The following is a 20165-nucleotide window of genomic DNA, read 5'->3' as shown; positions in this document are numbered from 1 at the left end:
TATGGGACACCGGGGGATCGAACCGCGGTCCGTCCAAGGCTAGCGCAGGCAAGGCAGGCACCTTACCTTTAGCGCCACCGCCCGGCCCTTTATTTGTTTTTTTAATGGTTCATTAGTATTTTTCTGAAATGAAAATTAATTTTTTCTGCATGTAAACATTTTTTATATTGTTGTTCCTTCCCTCATTTCCTATCTTAGGAGAATTTGTTTTTACATATTACAGAAAGGCATAAAGAAAGTGAATAAAATAACACACACACACACACACACATACATATACACACACATCTACACACACCTACCTAACTTTGGAGGTACCAAAGGTTTACCTGTGCTGAGGATCACTTCTGGCCACCATGTGCAGTCTAAGAATCTAACTGGGTTAGCATGGAGCCATCCCCTCTTTCTAGCTCTCCAGCTCTATGCTTAGAATTCATATCGTGTGTGTGTATAAGTATATTTCAGAAGAGTACTTTTTTTTTTTGGTTTTTGGGTCACACCTGGCAGCACTCAGGGTTTACTCTGCACTCTATGCTCAGAAATCACTCCTGGCAGGCTCAGGGGACCATATGGGATGCCAGGATTCAAACCACCGTCCTTCTACATGCAAGGCAAATGCCCTACCTCCATGCTATCTCTCTGGCCCCAAAAGAGTACTTTTTTTTTTCGGGCCACACCCACTTGATGCTCAGGGTTACTCCTGGCTAAGCGCTCAGAAATTGCCCTGGCTTGGGGGGACCATATGGGACGCCGGGGATCGAACCGCGGTCCTTTTTTGGCTAGCGCTTGCAAGGCAGACACCTTACCTCTAGCGCCACCTCACCGGCCCCCCAAAAGAGTACTTTTATTTAAAAAAATAGAAATGAATTTTAAATACCCTGGATAAATAGCTCAAAGGGCTAGTGAGTATTTAAGAGGTCCAGTTTCAATTCCCAACAAAATCTGGTCCCCTGAACACTAGGGCAAAAATCCAGGAGTAAGCCTGGATTACACTTCTGTGGCCCAAAAATCAAAATAATTTTTTTAATCCAAAGAGATTCAAGCTCTATTTCTTTTGTTCATTTATTTTTGTTGGGGGGGGGGTTGGGGGACATACCCAGCAATACCCAGCTACTCCTACTCTGTATTTCTGCTCTCAGGAATTACTCCTGAATGCAGAACTCAGGTCGACCATATGCAAAGCAAACACCCTACAAGTTCTATTTCTGCTTTTTTTTTTCTTTCAGGGCATGAGGGTGGGGGACTTGAGTCATACCTGGCGGCACTCAGGGGGTTATTCCTTGCTCTACGCTATGAAATTGCTCTTGGCAGGCTCAGGGGACTATATAGGATGGCAGGAATTGAAGCAGGGTTCATCTGGGTTTTGGCCTTGCCTCTGTGCTATTGCTTCAGCCCCTCAAGTTCTATTTCTTTTGAAAATTGAGTTCAGTTTATTGAGTTCCTCAGTTTACTACATCTCGTGTTGTTTTAGAACTTAACTTTATTTTTTTGTTGTTTTGTTTTGTTTGTGTAATTTTGAGACTTGTCTCTGAAGTCAGGTGAACTGCCTGTTTAGACTTTGGGACCTAATAATGAGTCTTCTCTTGGAACAACCATTATATGCAAGGCAAGATGTTAGACTCTTGGTGAAAAGAAATGAAAGGCATATGTGCTTTGTGAGCTGAGAGAAAATGTCCTGATGTTGGATGATGCTGAGGAGAGTCACTTTTGTCAGATGGCTGCTTGTGATCAGATTAAGCATTTGTGCTGCAGTGTGTACACATCGGAGGGGGGTTGTCACACTTATAGCAAGGGGAATTAAAACTAGGGCCTCATACATGCCAGACATGTGCATCACCACAATTTCATTTTCCAGGGTATTAGATTAAATATTTAAATTGACTTCAGGAAGTATTAAGATCATTTGTTTGGTAGACAGTCTTTGAAATGTGGTTGAGTTTTTAGGTGTGAGAAATAACGTAGTCAGATGATTTCTCACCTACTTAGGATTGCTGAGTTAAATACTAGAAACTTATAGTAGGTTTCAATAATATAATATATATCCTAATAATATATAATATATCCTGATATAATAGTAGGTTTCAATAAATGAACTTTGTAACTAATTATCTATTTTCTATAAAGTCTTAAAATTCAGGATATTGTTGTGTTTGGGTTAAATAATATGATAAACTGAATAAGCTCTAATATTATCCTTTTTTGTGAAGTTTTTAATCAAATACATCTGAATCATCTTACTCTAGTCATCTATTCCATGTGAATAATGAAAACTTTGCTATCAGTTCTAATATTAGAGTATTATCTCCAAACTGCCATTTTAAATTACATTTCTTCATTGGCTTGATTAAATTAGATTAGATTTTGTTCATCTTAAGCCCTAACAAAAGGATATGAAATAAACCTCGGGGTGAATATTAGAGTTTTTTTATTTATTCTTTTACTCTTTATAAGTTTTTAAATTTTTAAGTAATAAAATTTTAATGAATTACCATGAGGTACAGTTGTTCATGACAGTTTCAGTTGTAAATGTTCCAATATCCATCCCTTTACCAGCATGATTTTCTTGCCCAATGTCCCCAGTTTCATTCCCCTCCCCACCCCACCTCTATGGCAGACTTTTTCTTCCCTCTCTTTCTCTCATCTTCTTCTTTCTTCCTATTTTCCTCTTAGGCACTCCTACAGTTTTGTTTTTTTTTTTCAAGAAGGGTTAGGGCTACACCAGGTGGTGTTCAGGTCACTGTATCAGTAATCAGACCAGGGTCAACCATGTGAAAGGAAAGTGCAAAGTGCCTTAACTCCTGTACTATCTGCCCAACTGTTAGATATTTGTTTAATTTCCTAACCTAGCTTAAAGTTTAAAAGGAACTTGGAAGCCTTCAATTTTTTTCCTTGCCATTAGAGATCTTTTCTTAAAAAAATTTTTTTTTGTTTTTTACCCTTGGAGCTGTAGAGAATAGTACAGCAAGTAGGATCTTTGCTTGTAGGCAGTTCAGTTCAATACCTCATACTCCTTATGGATCCCCAAACCTACCAGGAGTGATCCCTGAGCATAGCCAGGAGTAAGCCATGAGTACTACTGAGTATGGTTGAAACAAATTTTGGGGGTCGTTTTTTAATTTTATCTTAATCAAGGAGACAATACGAAGAAGTAGTCAAGAGGTAATGGTAATGAGGTGCCAAGGTGCCCACAGTCCAGCCATATGGTTCCCTGAGCCAGCCAAGAGAATTCCCAAGTGCAGAGCCAGGAGTAACCCCTGAGCACCACTGAGTAAGCAAAATAAGTAAAAAAGTAATGAGGGTCAGAGCGATAGCACAGTGGGAGGGCATTTGCCTTGCAGGCAGCTGACCCAAGACAGACCGGGATTCGATTCTCCAAATCCTATATAGTTCCCCAATCCTGTCTGGAGCGATTTCTGAACGCTAAGCCAGGAATAACTCCTGAGCATCACCGGATGTGGCCCAAAAAAACAAACGAAAAAAAAAAAAGAAGTAGAAGTAATGGGGACCAGGAGTCAAGGCTTCAGGTACATCAATGGTGTAGAGAGATAGTATGTTTATACATCCAAACGACAGAACTATCAATATTGAAAGCATGAGATTGGAACTACAACAACCAAACTTTAAAATGTGCCTATCCAGGAGGCACAGGAGAGGGATGTTGACTCTGATGTTGGAATTGGTGCTGGAACATTGTATGACTGAAACTCAACTATGACTTACATGGTAGCCTTAATAAATAAAAAAAATTTTTTCATCCTGTGACCACTTGAATACACCTAACCTCAGTTTCAACTCCAGCACCACAGCTTCATCAGGCTCTAATTTAAACTATCTGGCCTGGTTGGTTCCCCAGGGACTGCCAAAAGTAGTCCCCATATTTCCTGAGCTCTTCATGGGAGCCCCTTCTTCCCCCCCCAAAAAAATCCCGCTCTTCTCAGTAGAATGTAGATGTAGATACTGGATTAGCATTATGACTACTTTTTTGGTTTGGGGGCTACACGTGGCAGTGCTCAGGGGTTACTCCTGCTCTACACCCAGGAACCATTCCTGATGGGTTTGGGGAACCATATGCAAAGGATCAAACCTGGGTCAGCCACATGCAAGGCAAGTACCTTACCCACTGTATTTACTATCTCTCCATCCCTACATCATGAGGCCCTGATTAAGGACCCACTTTAAAATTTCTAGTAAGACTTTAGGTATTACTATAGATAGTATCTAGGCTTTTCTGATCAAATCCCAAGACCTCTATGTATTTGACCTATTATATTAAGTATTGAATCCCAAATCAATATTAAATAACTGGGCCTTTCCCATTAGATTTGAATGTTCTGTTAAGATTAAATAAAGTGGGGCCAGAGCGATTGCACAGCGGGTAGGGCATTTGCCTTGTACAAGACCAACCTGGGTTCTATCCCCACCATCCCTTCTGGTCCCCTGAGCCCCACCAGGCATGACCCAAAAAGAAAACAACAATAAAATAGGTTAAATAAAGCAAAGGAGGGCCATACATTTGAAATGTTCTTGATATTATGATTAAGCACCTCACTTTTCTCAGACCTTGTTTGTTTTCTTTGATTTGGGTTTGGGTTTGGTATTTGGGCCACAGCCAATGTGCTCTTAGAAATCACTTCTGGCAGGCTTAGGGGACCATATGGGATGTGTGGGAATCAGCTTCGTGCAAGACAAATCCCCTACCCTCTGTTCTATTGTTCCAGCCAGCACCTCATATGTTCCAAAAAAAAAATGTTTGCACTGAATAACTCAAAGAAATGTTTGCTGTCCACCTGCTAACTTGACCACACCATTTGCATTTAGTTGTTTTTTTTTCTTTAAATATGTGTGTATCTTTATTTAAACACCTTGATTACAAATATGGTTGTAGTTGGGTTTCAGTCATATAAAGAACCACCCACCTTCACCAGTGCACCCATCACCAATACCCTAAATCTCCCTCCTTCCCACTCCCCTGCCTGTATTTGAGACAGGCTTTCTACTTCCCTCTTTCATTCACATTGTTATGATAGTTGTCAGTTCTCTAACTGCACTCACCACTCTTTATGGTGAGCTTCATATCATGAGCTGGAACTTCCAGCCCTCTTCTCTATTGTCTCTGAGAATTATTACAAAAATGTCTTTTATTTATCTTAAAACCCATAGATGAGTAATACTATTCTGTTTCTATCTCTCTCCCTCTGACTTATTTCATTCAGCATAATAGGTTCCATGTACATCCATGTATAGGGAAAAAAAAATTTTTTTTTGTTTGTTTTTTAGCCACATTCAGTGACACTCGGGGTCTACTCCTGGCTGTACATTCAGAAATCACTCCTGGCTTGGGGGACCATATGGGACATCCCGGTCTGTCCTAAGCTAGCAAACGCAAGGCAGATGCTTTACAGCTCATGCTATGGCTCTGGCCCCTTGTGTCTAGAAAAAACTCATGACTTTATCTCTCCTGACAGCTGCATAATATCCCATTGTATATATGTAGCACAGTTTTTTAGCCATTCATCTGTTGAAGGGCATCTTGTTTCCAGAGTCTGGCTATTGTAAATAGCACTGCAATGAATATAGGTCTGAGCAAAGGATTTTTGAATTGTATTTTTGTGTTCCTAGGGTATATCCCTAGGAGTTGTGTGGTATAACTGGATCATATGGGAGCTCGATTTCCAGTTTTTTTGAGGAATCTCCATATTGTTTTCCATAAAGACTGGACTAGATGGCATTCCCATAACAGTGAATAAGTGTTCTTTTCTCTCCACATCCCCGCCAGCACTGATAGTTCTTGGTCTTTGTGATGTGTGCCAGTCTCTGTGGTGTGAGACGGTATCTCATTGTAGTTTTGATTTGCATCTCCCGATGATTAGTGATGTGGAGATTTTTGATTACCATTTTAATTTCCTCAATAGTGATGGGGCTATTTAGATATGCTACCTCATCCTTATTCAACCTTGGAAGGTTATAAAAGTCCAAGAATTTATCCATTTCTTCTAGGTTCTCAAGTTCCATGGCATAGAGTTTCTCAAAGTAGTCTCTGATTATTCTTTGAATCCCTGCAATATCTGTAGTGATCTCCCTTTTCATTTCCAATCTAGTTTATCAAATTTCTCTCTCTTGCTTTCTTTGTGAGTTTTGCCAGTTGTTTATCAATCTTGTTTATTTTTTCAAAGAACCAACTTTTGCTTTCATTGATCTTTTGGATTGTTTTTTGAATTTCACGTCATTGATTTCTGCTCTAAGCTTTCTTATTTCCTTCTGCCTACCTATTTTTGGTTCCATTTGTTGATCATTTTCAAATCTTATAAGCTATTCACGTAGGCCCCTTCCTGATTTGTGTGCTTGCAAAGGTATGAATTTTCCTCTCAGTAAAGTCTTTGCTGTGTCCCATAAATTCTAATAATTTGTATCTTTATTGTCATTTGTTTCCAAGAATGTTTTGATTTCCTCTTTGAGTTAATCTCTCACCCACTGGTTGTTCAATAGTAAGCTGTTTAATTTCCAGTTGTTAAAATTTTTCTTCTGTGTCCCTTTGTAGCTCACATCTAATTTCAGTGCCTTGTGATCAGCGAAGGTAGTCTGCACAATTTCTATCCTCTTGATTTTATGGAGATATGTTTTATGGGCCAACATGTGTCTGTCCTGGTGAATGACCCATGTGCATTGGAGAAGAATGTGTATCCAGAATGTGTATTCTGGGGATGGAGTACCCTGTATATATCTACTAGTCTACTTTCTTCCATTTTTCTTTACAGAGCTAGTATATTTTGTTGGGTTTCAGTCTGGTTGACCTATCAAGGGGTGACAGGGCAGTGTTGAGGTCTCCCACAATTATTATGTTGCTATTGATACCTTTTTTCAGATTTGTAAATAATTGTATTAAATACTTTGCTGGTACCTCATGGGTGTGTATATGTTTAGGAGTATGATTTATTCCTGTTGTATATATCCCTTGATTAGTACAAAATGTTCATCTTTGTCCCTTAAAACTTTTCTGTCTAAAGTTTGTATCATCTGATATTAGTATGGCCACCCCAGCTTTTTTAAGGGTATTGTTTGCTTGGATGATTTTTCTCCAGCCTTTGATTTTTGAGTCTATGATTGTTCTGACTATTCAGGTGTGTTTCTTGTAGGCAGCAGAAGGTTGGATTCCTCTTTTTTATCCATGTAGCCACTCTGTGTCTCTTAACTGGTGCATTTAGTCCATTGACATTGAGAGAGATAGTTGTCATGGAATTTAGTGCCATCTTTGTGTAGAAGTTTGGTGTATCTATTGGTCAGTCTTGTCTTAAAGTAGACCTTTCAGTTTTTCTGAGGCTGGTTTTGAGTCTGGAAAGTTTCTGAGCTTTTGTTTATCTGTCAAGCTATGTATACTTCCTTCAAACCTGAAAGTAAGTCTTGCTGGGTGCAGTACTGTAAGCAAAGCATTTATTTCACTGAGTTTTGTCACTATATCCCACCACTGACTTCTGGCCTTGAGGATTTCTTATGGCAGATCTGCTTAAATTTTAAGGATGCTCCTTTGAATGTAACTTCCCTTTTTGATCTAGCTGTTTTCAGTATTCTATCCCTATCTGTGGGATTCGTCATTGTGACTAGGATGTGTCTTGGGGTGCTTTTCCTTGGGTCTCTTTTAGCTGGTACTCTTCAGGCGTGCAGAATGTGGTTGCATGTAGTCTTTAGCTCTGGTAGTTTCTCTGTAATGATGTCTTTGACTGTTGGTTCTTCCTGGGCTTTTCTTGTGTCTCCAGAACTCCTATGATTCTTATGCTGTTTCTGTTGATCTTATCAAAAACTTCTATTTTCATCTGTTCACATTCTTTGAGTAATTTTTCCATTGTCTGCTTTAAGGCTTTTTTCCACACTTTTGCTGTATGGAGTTGTTAGGAATCTCACCTTCCAGCTCACTGATTCTATCTTCAGCTGCTGTTAACCTGTTGAAGAGGCTTTTCATTGAGGTTTTCAATTCGTCTACTGAGTTTTTCAGACCTGTTATTTTAGTTTGGAGTTTTCTGATTTCTATCTTCATATCCTCTTGATTCTTATTGGTGTTCCATTCAACTCAATTTATGCTTTCTTTGAGTTCTGTGAACATCCTCCATATTTCTTCTCTAAACTCCATAGCTGAGAGGCTTTTCGGGTCATCTGAGTTGCCACCTTCATTCTCTATGCCTGGCGTTGGCCTGTTTTGTTTCCCCATTGTCACACTTGTGGATTTTTTTTCTATGCATTATGGTGGTTTTCATCTACTAGCTTACACCCAGCAGAAATCAGATAGTTCTTCTGTCTGTGAGAAAGACGACTCACCTCTGAAGAAGGCTAGCCCTCAGGGACAAATGCTGAAGAGATCAAATTCTCGGGCCACAGGAAAGCAGAAAAGATCCAAGATGTCTGCTGTGCTCCTGACACCCAACAGAAATCAGCTAGTTCCACTGTCTGTGGGTGGGACGACTCCGGGTTGTTTTTTTTATTATTATTTCTTTATTCTTGTTATTTTCTTTTTTTCTTTTTATTCCCAGCCCCTGTTATTTTCTTTTTGTTGTTTTTCTGTTTAGGGGCCACATCCAGTGACACTCAGGACTTACTCCTGTCTTTGCCCTCAGCAATCACTCCTGTCAGAGCTTGGGGGGGGGGGGGACCATTGTGTGGTGCCAGTTATCAAACCCGGGTCACTTGTGTGTAAGGCAAGCTCTCTACTCACTGTACTGTCACACCAGCCCTGTTTGTATTCTTTTTATCAGCTACAGCTTAGTCAATCATTTGCCACTGGCTGGTGTAGAAGTTATAGATAAAAATAGTCAGAAACAGTTTAGTTGTTCCCGTGCTTCTTGTACTTGGGCCTTGCAAGAAATTCTCAGAGAGGGCCCGGAGAGATAGCACAGCGGTGTTTGCCTTGCAAGCAGCCGATCCAGGACCAAAGGTGGTTGGTTCGAATCCCGGTGTCCCATATGGTCCCCCGTGCCTGCCAGGAGCTATTTCTGAGCAGACAGCCAGGAGTAACCCCTGAGCATCACTGGGTGTGGCCCAAAAACCAAAAAAAAAAAAAAAAAAAATTCTCAGAGAATAAAAGAGCCTCTCACATATTCAGGAAACTGAACAGTTAACTCAGAACTAGCTAAGGCAAACCTTCATTTTGTAATAATATCTGAGATTGTGTTTATAATAGATTCTAGTTTTTCTATTCTGTGTCTCTGGTTAGGTGAGGATTTTATTGGGTGTTTCTAGAATCAGACAGTGCTGTCCCCAGCCCTCATGATCTCTATGAACCTGTAGGTCTGTGTATATAAATTTCTCTTGGTCCCAAATCACTGAGGATAAACCATTCCATTTAAATATTAGTGTCTGTGAAGCTCACCACAAAGAGTGATGAGTGAGTGCTGTTAGAGAAATAACTACATTGAGAACTATCCTAAAATGTGAATGAATGAGGGAAGTAGAAAACCCATCTAGAGTACAGGTGTGGGTGGGGTGTGGAGGAGGGAGATTTGGGACATTGGTGATGGAAATATTGCACTGGTGAAGGGGAGTGTTCTTTACATGAATGAAACTACAATCATATTTGTAATCACGGTGTTTAAATAAAGATATTAAAATAAAATTTAAATAAATCTTAGTGTCTGGACCAGAGATGTAGTTCAAGTGGTAGGATACATGCCATTCATGTTTGAGACTCTGTGTTCAACCCCTAGTATTTAAGGCCTCTCGACCACCCTTCTAAAAACAGCCCCCCTGGGTGTAGTGCTGATGGTCCTTGAGCTTTGCTGGGTATGTCACCTCCAGCAGTAATTAACCAATCATTATTAACATCTCTTAGCTTCTTGTATGTGGATTTAATTTGAAATACTTCATAGAGCATCAACTCAGCAAAAAGCTCTCTACCTGTACTTGGAAATAGAATGGGAAACTTATATTATTGAATCAGCTCTTTTTGGAGGCAAACTTTAACGTAGCCACTTCTGTTGTTCATGCCTCCCTCTCAGGCAACTAAAACATAGGCAAAAAGCCCTGGGAAACCATTCTCTACTGCTAATTGATCGTTTAGACTGTGTCACTTCTTTGTCTTTGTGCCTCTTTCCTTTTGAAACAGTGGCTTAGCTCAGAAGGAGATCCCAAGACTACTGGAAGAACACCAGATAAAAACTTCTGTCAAATTTCTGATGAATGTCTTGAGCAAGTTGATGGGATTCGAATTCTGTTTCTTTTTTGAGATAAGGAATAGGATGGGTTGTTTTATACAAAGGAAGTGGCCTCTAGTGCACATTTTACTGGCTTTTTGTTAACAGATGAAAAGAACAACAGACTAAACTGTATACTACATGAGGACAAAACCCTATCTCTCTTCCCACACTGTATTCTTAGCACTTGTGCTGTTTGTTTATATAAGAAATGGCGGGCTCCCTGTGTGTGACACCAGGCGGGGAAAATCCGCGAAAGTACACCGGCCCAGTGGGGCTCAGCTGTGAAAGACTGTGAGTGTGACCTGTCTATGTCTGTCTACTGTCCTCTTGCGTGAAACTCTTGCGAGTGGGGCAAAAAGAGCCTCCAGAAACCTCGCTCGCCCAGACGCCATTTTCAGGGAGGGACTTCAGAGCATAAAAACCGGCTATCCTTTGCAAAAGCTGGCTCCCTGTGTGTGACACCAGGCGGGGAAAATCCGCGAAAGTACACCGGCCCAGTGGGGCTCAGCTGTGAAAGAATGTGAGTGTGACCTGTCTATGTCTGTCTACTGTCCTCTTGCGTGAAACTCTTGCGAGTGGGGCAAAAAGAGCCTCCAGAAACCTCGCTCGCCCAGACGCCATTTTCAGGGAGGGACTTCAGAGCATAAAAACCGGCTATCCTTTGCAAAAGCTGGCTCCCTGTGTGTGACACCAGGCGGGGAAAATCCGCGAAAGTACACCGGCCCAGTGGGGCTCGGCTGTGAAAGACTGTGAGTGTGACCTGTCTATGTCTGTCTACTGTCCTCTTGCGTGAAACTCTTGCGAGTGGGGCAAAAAGAGGCTCAGAGGAGCACAGCCGCTCCGCTTCGCTACGCGGCCGTGCACTCTTTCTAAGGAAAGAACTCCATTGCAACAAGAAGGAAAAATCACACTAAGAACGGCGCTATATCACAGAAGCAAACATTTCTCTCTGGACTGTCTTCTCTGTTACATGCTCGGGCCTAAGATTTGACCCAGTGTGAGGCTTCATCCACGGAGGACTCCCCTCCCTTAGAGGCAAGTCAGCCCATCCAGAAAGGGAGGAGCCAGAGGAGTGTGCTGCCTACATCATATAGACAATGAATACCACTACAACACGTAGAAAAACCCACAATACAAATGTGACAATGGGGAAACAGCGCAGGCCAGCATCAGACATAGAGAATGAAGATGACAATTCTGAGGACCAGATAATGACTGAACAACTAATCAACCTCTCAGATAAGGACTTTAGACTAGCAATATGGAAGGTGCTCAACAGACTCCAAGAAACCATGGATCGAGTTGAACAGAACACTAATAAGAACCAAGAAAATATGAAGGCAGAAATGACAAAACTCCAAACTGAAATAACATGTCAACTAACAGGCCTGAAAAACTCAGTAAACGAAGTGAATGACAAAATGGATAAGCTCTGGGACAGGGTATCAGAAGCTGAGAATAGACTTGGTGCTGTGGAAGATGAGATACATAACAATTCCATACAGCAGGAGAGATTGGACAAAAAACTTAAAGCAAATGAGCAGACAATGGAAAAATTAGTCAAAGAATGGGAACAGACGAAAATAGAAGTCTATGATAAGATCAACAGAAACAACTTAAGAATCATTGGAGTCCCAGAGACCCAGGAAGAAAATTTCCAGGAAGAATCAATGGTCAAGAACATCATTAAAGAGAAACTTCCAGAGCTAAAGAATATATGTGATCAAATCCTGCATGCCCGAAGAGTACCAACCAAAAGAGACCCCAGAAAAACCACCCCAAGACACATCCTAGTCACAATGACAAATCCCACAGATAGAGACAGAATTCTGAAAACAGCAAGATCAAAAGGGGAAATCATGTTCAAGCAAGCTTCCCTGAGATTTACAGCAGACCTGTCACCAGAAACGCTCAATGCCAGAAAGCAGTGGTGGGATATTGTGACAAGACTGAATGAAATGAATGCTTCACCCAGAATACTATACCCAGCAAAACTCACTTTCCGGTTTGATGGAAGAATACATGGTTTCACAGACAAAAAACAGCTCAGAAACTTCACAGACACAAAACCAGTCTTAAGAGAAAAACTGAAAGACCTAATCTAAGACAAGACTACCCAAAAGACACACCAAATTTTGAAATAAAGATGGCGTTAAATCCCAGGACAATTCTTTCTCTCAACGTCAATGGACTAAATGCACCAGTTAAGAGACACAGAGTGGCTAAATGGATCAAAAAACTGAATCCAACCTTCTGCTGCCTACAAGAAACGCACCTGAATAGTCAGAACAAACATAGACTCAAAATAAAAGGCTGGAGAAAAGTTATCCAAGCAAACAACACCCATAAAAAAGCTGGCGTGGCCATACTAATATCAGATAATGCAAACTTTATACTCAGGAAGGTTGTAAGGGACAAAGACGGACATTTTATATTAATCAAGGGGTACGTAGAGCAGGAAGAATTCACTCTCCTAAACATATATGCACCGAATGAGGGGCCAGCAAAATATTTAATACAACTGCTGACAAATCTGAAAAATAATATCAACAACAACACAATAATTGTGGGGGACCTAAACACGGCTTTGTCAACACTGGACAGGTCAACCAGACTGAAACCCAACAAGAATATACTAGACCTGAGGAGAGAAATGGAAGAAAGAGGCCTAGTGGATATATATAGGACACTCCATCCCCAGAAACCTGGATACACATTCTTCTCCAATGTACATGGGACATTCTCCAGGATAGACTACATGCTGGCACATAAAACATACCTCCATAAGATCAAGAGGATAGAAATTTTGCAGACTACCTTCGCTGACCACAAGGCTCTGAAATTATTTGTGAACTCCAAAGGGACTCAGAAGAAACACTTTAACACCTGGAAGTTAAACAGCCTCATGCTCAATAACCAGTGGGTCCGAGATGAAATCAAGGAGGAAATAAAAAGGTTCCTGGAAACAAATGACAATAAAGACACAAACTCTCAGAACTTATGGGACACAGCAAAAGCAGTACTGAGAGGAAAATTTATAGCTTTGCAAGCACACATCAGGAAGGAAGAAGGAGCTTACCTGAGTAGCTTAATGACACAGCTAATAGAACTAGAAAATGCTCAACAAAAGGACCCAAGAACAGGAAGACAGAAGGAAATAACAAAGCTGAGAGCAGAAATCAACGAAGTGGAAACTCAAAAAACAATCCGAAAGATCAACGAAAGCAGAAGTTGGTTCTTTGAAAAAATAAACAAGATTGATAGACCACTGGCAAACCTAACAAAGAAAGAGAGAGAGAGAAACTTGATAACTCGTATCAGGAATGAAAAAGGAGAGATCACTACTGATATGACAGAGATTCAAAGGGTAATCAGAAACTACTTTGAAAAACTCTACGCCACTAAAAATGAGAACCTGGAAGAAATGGATAAATTCTTGGACTCTTATAATCTTCCACGGTTGAAGGAAGAGGATGTAGCATATCTAAACACCCCCATCACCATTGATGAAATTAAAACAGTAATCAAATGTCTGCCGAAAAACAAAAGCCCAGGTCCAGATGGATTCACTAATGAATTCTATCAAACTTTCCAAGAGGAACTACTGCCAATCTTGGCAAGACTCTTTCATGAAATTGAACAAACAGAAACACTTCCAAATAGCTTTTATGAAGCCAACATCACCTTGATACCTAAACCAGACAGAGACGCTACCAAAAAAGAAAATTACAGACCAATATCACTGATGAATGCAGATGCAAAGATCCTCAACAAAATCCTGGCAAATAGGATTCAATGCCTCGTTAAGAAGATCATCCACTACGATCAAGTAGGTTTCATCCCAGGAATGCAAGGCTGGTTTAACATCCGTAAATCTATCAACATAATACACAACATCAATAACAAGAAAAATAAAAACCACATGATCATATCAATAGATGCAGAGAAAGCATTTGATAAGGTCCAACACCCATTCTTGATCAAAACTCTCAGCAAGATGGGAATGGAGGGAACCTTTCTCAATATAGTGAAGGCCATCTACCACAAGCCAGTGGCAAATATTATCCTCAATGGAGAAAAACTGAAAGCCTTCCCTCTAAATTCTGGCACAAGACAAGGCTGTCCTCTCTCACCACTCCTATTCAACATAGCACTGGAAGTACTTGCTATAGCGATTAGGCAAGAAAAGGATATCAAGGGAATCCAGATAGGAAAGGAAGAAGTCAAGCTCTCACTGTTTGCAGATGACATGATACTCTACTTAGAAAACCCTAAAGACTCTATCAAAAAGCTTCTAGAAACAATAGACTCATATAGCAAGGTGGCAGGCTACAAAATTAACACACAAAAATCAATGGCCTTTCTATACACCAACAGTAATAAAGAAGAAATGGACATTAAGAAAACAACCCCATTCACAATAGTACCACACAAACTCAAATATCTTGGAATCAACTTGACTAAATATGTGAAGGACCTATACAAAGAAAACTATAAAACTCTGCTCCAAGAAATAAGAGAGGACACACGGAAATGGAAACACATACCCTGCTCATGGATTGGCAGGATTAACATCATCAAAATGTCAATACTCCCCAAGGCATTATACAGATTTAATGCCATCCCTCTAAAGATACCCATGACATTCTTCAAAGAAGTGGATCAGACACTTTTGAAATTCATTTGGAACAATAAACACCCTCGAATAGCTAAAGCAATCATTGGGAAAAAGAATATGGGAGGAATTACTTTTCCCAACTTTAAACTGTACTACAAAGCAACAGTTATCAAAACAGCATGGTATTGGAATAAGGATAGGTCCTCAGATCAGTGGAATAGGCTTGAATACTCAGAAAATGTTCCCCAGAGATACAACCATCTAATTTTTGATAAAGGAGCAGGAAATCCTAAATGGAGCAGGGAAAGCCTCTTCAACAAGTGGTGTTGGCACAATTGGATAGCCACTTGCAAAAAATTAAACTTAGACCCCCAGCTAACATCATGTACAAAGGTAAAATCCAAATGGATTAAAGACCTCGATATCAGCCCCAAAACCATAAGATATATAGAACAGCACATAGGCAAAACACTACAGGACATTACAGGCATCTTCAAGGAGGAAACTGCACTCTCCAAGCAAGTGAAAGCAGAGATTAACAGATGGGAATATATTAAGCTGAGAAGCTTCTGCACCTCAAAGGAAATAGTGCCCAGGATACAAGAGCCACCCACTGAGTGGGAGAAACTATTCACCCAATACCCATCAGATAAGGGGCTAATCTCCAAAATATACAAGGCACTGACAGAACTTTACAAGAAAAAAACATCTAACCCCATCAAAAAATGGGGAGAAGAAATGAACAGACACTTTGACAAAGAAGAAATACGCATGGCCAAAAGACACATGAAAAAATGTTCCACATCACTAATCATCAGGGAGATGCAAATCAAAACAACGATGAGATACCACCTCACACCCCAGAGAATGGCACACATCACAAAGAATGAGAATAAACAGTGTTGGCGGGGATGTGGAGAGAAAGGAACTCTTATCCACTGCTGGTGGGAATGCTGTCTAGTTCAACCTTTATGGAAAGCGATATGGAGATTCCTCCAAAAACTGGAAATCGAGCTCCCATACGATCCAGCTATACCACTCCTAGGAATATACCCTAGGAACACAAAAATACAATACAAAAACCCCTTCCTTACACCTATATTCATTGCAGCTCTATTTACCATAGCAAGACTCTGGAAACAACCAAGATGCCCTTCAACAGATGAATGGCTAAAGAAACTGTGGTACATATACACAATGGAATATTATGCAGCTGTCAGGAGAGATGAAGTCATGAAATTTTCCTATACATGGATGTACATGGAATCTATTATGCTGAGTGAAATAAGTCAGAGAGAGAGAGAAAAACGCAGAATGGTCTCACTCATCTATGGGTTTTAAGAAAAATGAAAGACACCCTTGTAATAATAATTTTCAGACACAAAAGAGAAAAGAGCTGGAAGTTCCAGCTCACCTCAGGAAGCTCACCACAAAGAGTGATGAGTTTAGTTAGAGAAATAACTACATTTTGAACTGTCCTAATATTGAGAATGTATGAGGGAAATGTAGAGCCTGTTTAGGGTACAGGCGGGGGTTGGGTGGGGAGGAGGGTGATTTGGGACTTGGGTGATGGGAATGTTGCACTGGTGATGGGTGGTGTTCCTTTTATGACTGAAACCCAAACACAATCATGTATGTAATCAAGGTGTTTAAATAAAAAAAAAATTTAAAAAAAAAAAAAAAAAAAAAAGAAATGGCACTAAGGGCCCGGAGAGATAGCACAGCGGCGTTTGCCTTGCAAGCAGCCGATCCAGGCCCAAAGGTGGTTGGTTCGTATCCCGGTGTCCCATATGGTCCCATATGCCTGCCAGGAGCTATTTCTGAGCAGACAGCCAGGAGTAACCCCTGAACACCACCGGGTGTGGTCCAAAAAAAAAGAAAGAAATGGCACTAAATATCTTTGATGGTTGACTGAATGCCATTTTTCTTAAAGAAAATTCTCAAACATATATCAAAAATACATCCTCATGGGCTGTGACGATGGTTCAGAGGGCTGGAGCATGTGTTTTGCCTCCCTGACACCTGTGGTCTGTCTCCCACACGTCATCGGGAATGATTCCCAAATATTGTACAAGGAGCATGCTTTCTTCTCTCCCCTCCTCACTGCCTCCCAAAAGAAATATATCTGAGTGATATATCAGAGTGATAGCACAGTGGGTAAAGCATTTGTATTGCACATGGCCAACCCCAGTTCAATCTCTGACATTCCAGACAGTTTCCTGAACACCACCAGGAGCAATTTCTAAGTACAGAGTAACCCCTCCCTGAGTAGTATGGGGTATAGCCAAAAAGAAAAAAAAATGAGGAAGAAGAAAATGTATCCTAATTAGCTCATTAACAATTTAAATAACAAATTTAAACTATCACTGTTCTTTGGTGGGAATACATCTGATGGTGCTCAGAGATTACTTCTGACTATGTACTCAGGAATCACTTCTAACCGTACTGAGGAGACTGTATGGTATGCCAGGCAAGCCAAGTATCCTACACACTATACTCTCACTCCAGCCCCTAATCATTATTGTGGGAGCAGAGCTTGGGGAGACCAGAAACCAATACTCAACCTTACCCCCTGCGGCTGGCAGCTCCTCCCCCAAAGGTTGTCCTGTTGGCCCCAGATCCTGCAGCAGCCTTGGTGGTGGAAGGACCCATGAAATGTCTCAAGTTCTTGCTCTACTGTTATCCTGCTGCCCTTTTGCACCTGCACACTTGGGCTGATCGCCATGGGGTTCACTGCCCAACTTTTCTTGAACCAGGCTGTTTCCCAGGGGACCACCACTGGCTCCCTGTTGCCACTGGTCAGCATTTCGGTAGGTGTTCTCCTCTTCCTGTTGCCTTTGTGTACTGCTATGGCATTTACAAGAACAACTACCTTCTAATCACATTTGCTATCTTGCTATCTCTTACTGTGGTGGTGGTATTTGCAGGCATTGCTGGCTTTAAAAACAACATCATGTTCGAGTGTAGTAAGAACTTCCAGAATAAGGAAAAAAAAAAGATGCAGGATTATAACATAGACAACACTACTATCTTTGTGGACAAGTTGCAGAAAAAATTTAACAGCTGTGGGGCTGAACTATACAGACTGTGAAAATGTCATGCCCCAAAACCAAGTTCTTGATTCCTGCTACTTGAATGTCACTCTAGGCTATGGAATTGTACAGAGACTATTGGCACATGGCTGAGGAGAAATGTGCAAGTGGTGGCTGAAGCTTTCTTGGGCATTGCTGCTGTGGAGGTCCTGGGAGTTGTCTTTGCCTGCTTATTTGTGAAAAGGATTCAGTGTGGCTATGAGGTGATGTAGGGGTTCTGGCCTGTTCAGCCCCTGCATCTAGGGTGGGTAGGATGTGTACCTTGTTTTTTTTAATTAAACAGATTACTTTTTCAGATTAAAAATAAAGAATTAGGGGCCGGAGAGATAGCATGGAGGTAAGGCATTTGCCTTTGATGCAGAAGGTTGGTGGTTCAAATCCAGACACCCCATATGGTCCCCTGAGCCTGCCAGGAGTGATTTCTGAGCATAGAGCCAGGAGTAACCCCTGAGCACTGCCGGGTGTGACCCAAAAACAAAAAATAAATAAATACATAAATAAAGAATTAAGTAGAGTGTACTCCCTTTAACTATTTATTCATAGTTTACTTTTTGTTGTAATTGTTTATGGGACTTGTATTTGTGGATTCAGATTTATGTGTTTCCCACTTGCCACTCAGTCTGTAGAATACACTAGTTATTATTGTGTTGATTGTAAATGTCTATTGGGTATTTATATAGTATGCCAATCACGTGTACGCATGAGCTTTATTTAATAAGATTTTTATGAACTCCATGTTGTTGTTGTTGTTGTTGTTGTTGTTGTTGTTGTTGTTGTTGGGTCACACCCGTCAGCGCTCAGGGGTTACTCCTGGCTCTACGCTCAGAAATTGCCCCAGCAAGGCACAGGGGGACCATATGGGATGCCGGGATTCGAACCACCGTCCTTCTGTATGGAAGGCCTTACATCCATGCTATCTCACCAGCCCCTGTTGTTTTTTTCTTCAGTTAGTAACTTAGTACATTATTTTTTAATACATGAACTGAAATTTACATTTAGCTTTCTAACAAGATGCTACTGTTTCTCTGAGTTTAAGATGCTTTGTTTGTTTGTTTGTTTGTTTGTGGGCTACACTTGCCAGCACACGGGTTACTCCTGGTTCTGTGCTCAGAAGTTGCTCTTGACTGGCTCTGGGAAGGGGGACCTCATGAATGCCAGGGGTCAAACTTGGGTCCATCCTGGATTGGCCTTAGGCAAACGCCCTACTGCTGTGCTATCACTCCAGCCCCCTTAAGATGCTATTTTAAGAGGATAGAGTGATAGTACAACAGACAGGGCACTTGCCTTGCATACAGCCAACCTGGATTCAGTTCCAAGCATCCCATATGATTCTCTGAGCCCACTAGGCATGATCGCTGAATACAGAGCCTGGAGTAAACCCTGAGAATGGGTGTGGCAAAAAATATATATATATAAAGATGCTAGTATTAAAAAGGAATGAATGATTTAAAGTTGGTCTCCTAATTTTTTTTTATTTCTCTGTTACCTGTTATTCTCCAGGCTGTAAGGTTAGAAAGTACCTATCAAAATCGTACTCGCTATATGGTGGTGGTTTCAACTAATGGCAGACAAGACACTGAAGAAAGTATCGTCCTAGGAATGGATTTCTCCTCTAATGACAGGTATGCTATCTTGAATTGGAGAATGAAAAATTTCCTTTTAAAATATCCATTTCAGTTGCCATTTGAGTCATCAAAGAAACATGCAGGTCTCCTCTTACTAAAGTTCAGTACATAAAACCAAAAGAATATAAATATCTTTTTTTCTTTCTTTTGTTTTGTTTTGGGGCCACACCCAGCGGTGCTCAGAGGTTACTCCCTGCTCTGCACTCAGAAATCACTCCTGGCAGGCTCAGGGGACCATATGGGATGCCGTGGATCTAACTCGGGTTTGTCCGGGATCAGCTGCATGAAAGGCAAACGCCCTATACCACTGTGCTATCACTCTGGCCTCGATATTATAAAAGTATTTTACTCACACTGTCTTGAGAAACAAAAAGTGATTGTCTTTGGTTGTGTCTTTGTTTTTGGTATTTGGTGGGGGGAGGCAATGCTCAGCGATTACTCCTGGCCAGCTCAGGAGACCATAGGGAATGTCAGGGATGGAACACAGGTCATCTATGTGCAAAGCAAAACACCTTACCTGCTGTGCTATCACTCTAGCTTTAGTTGTGTCTTAATTTACCACAGTTACTGCCATTCCTCTTATCTTTAGGTGATGCTATAATATAGACGGTTGGGACCCAATGATAGCTCAGTGGTTGAGCACCTGATTTGC

General features: G+C 40.9%; 1 protein-coding gene and 1 pseudogene across 2 annotated transcripts in view; both read left to right on the top strand.

Annotated features, from left to right (window-relative positions):
- SSH2 (slingshot protein phosphatase 2) overlaps positions 1-20165 on the top strand; it is a 312357-nt gene that overhangs the window by 230018 nt on the left and 62174 nt on the right. For both annotated transcript variants that reach the window (XM_049771246.1, XM_049771239.1), the window contains one exon: positions 19389-19510. In XM_049771246.1, the coding sequence (XP_049627203.1) occupies positions 19389-19510 (122 nt within the window). The remainder of the gene's footprint in view (positions 1-19388; positions 19511-20165) is intronic.
- Positions 16764-18100, top strand: LOC126014045 (CD63 antigen-like; annotated as a pseudogene).

The sequence above is a fragment of the Suncus etruscus genome, chromosome 1 (assembly GCF_024139225.1).
Source record: "Suncus etruscus isolate mSunEtr1 chromosome 1, mSunEtr1.pri.cur, whole genome shotgun sequence".
NCBI lineage: Eukaryota > Metazoa > Chordata > Mammalia > Eulipotyphla > Soricidae > Suncus > Suncus etruscus.
Note: the sequence above shows the minus strand (reverse complement) of the source record. Positions and strands in the feature narration are given on the sequence as shown.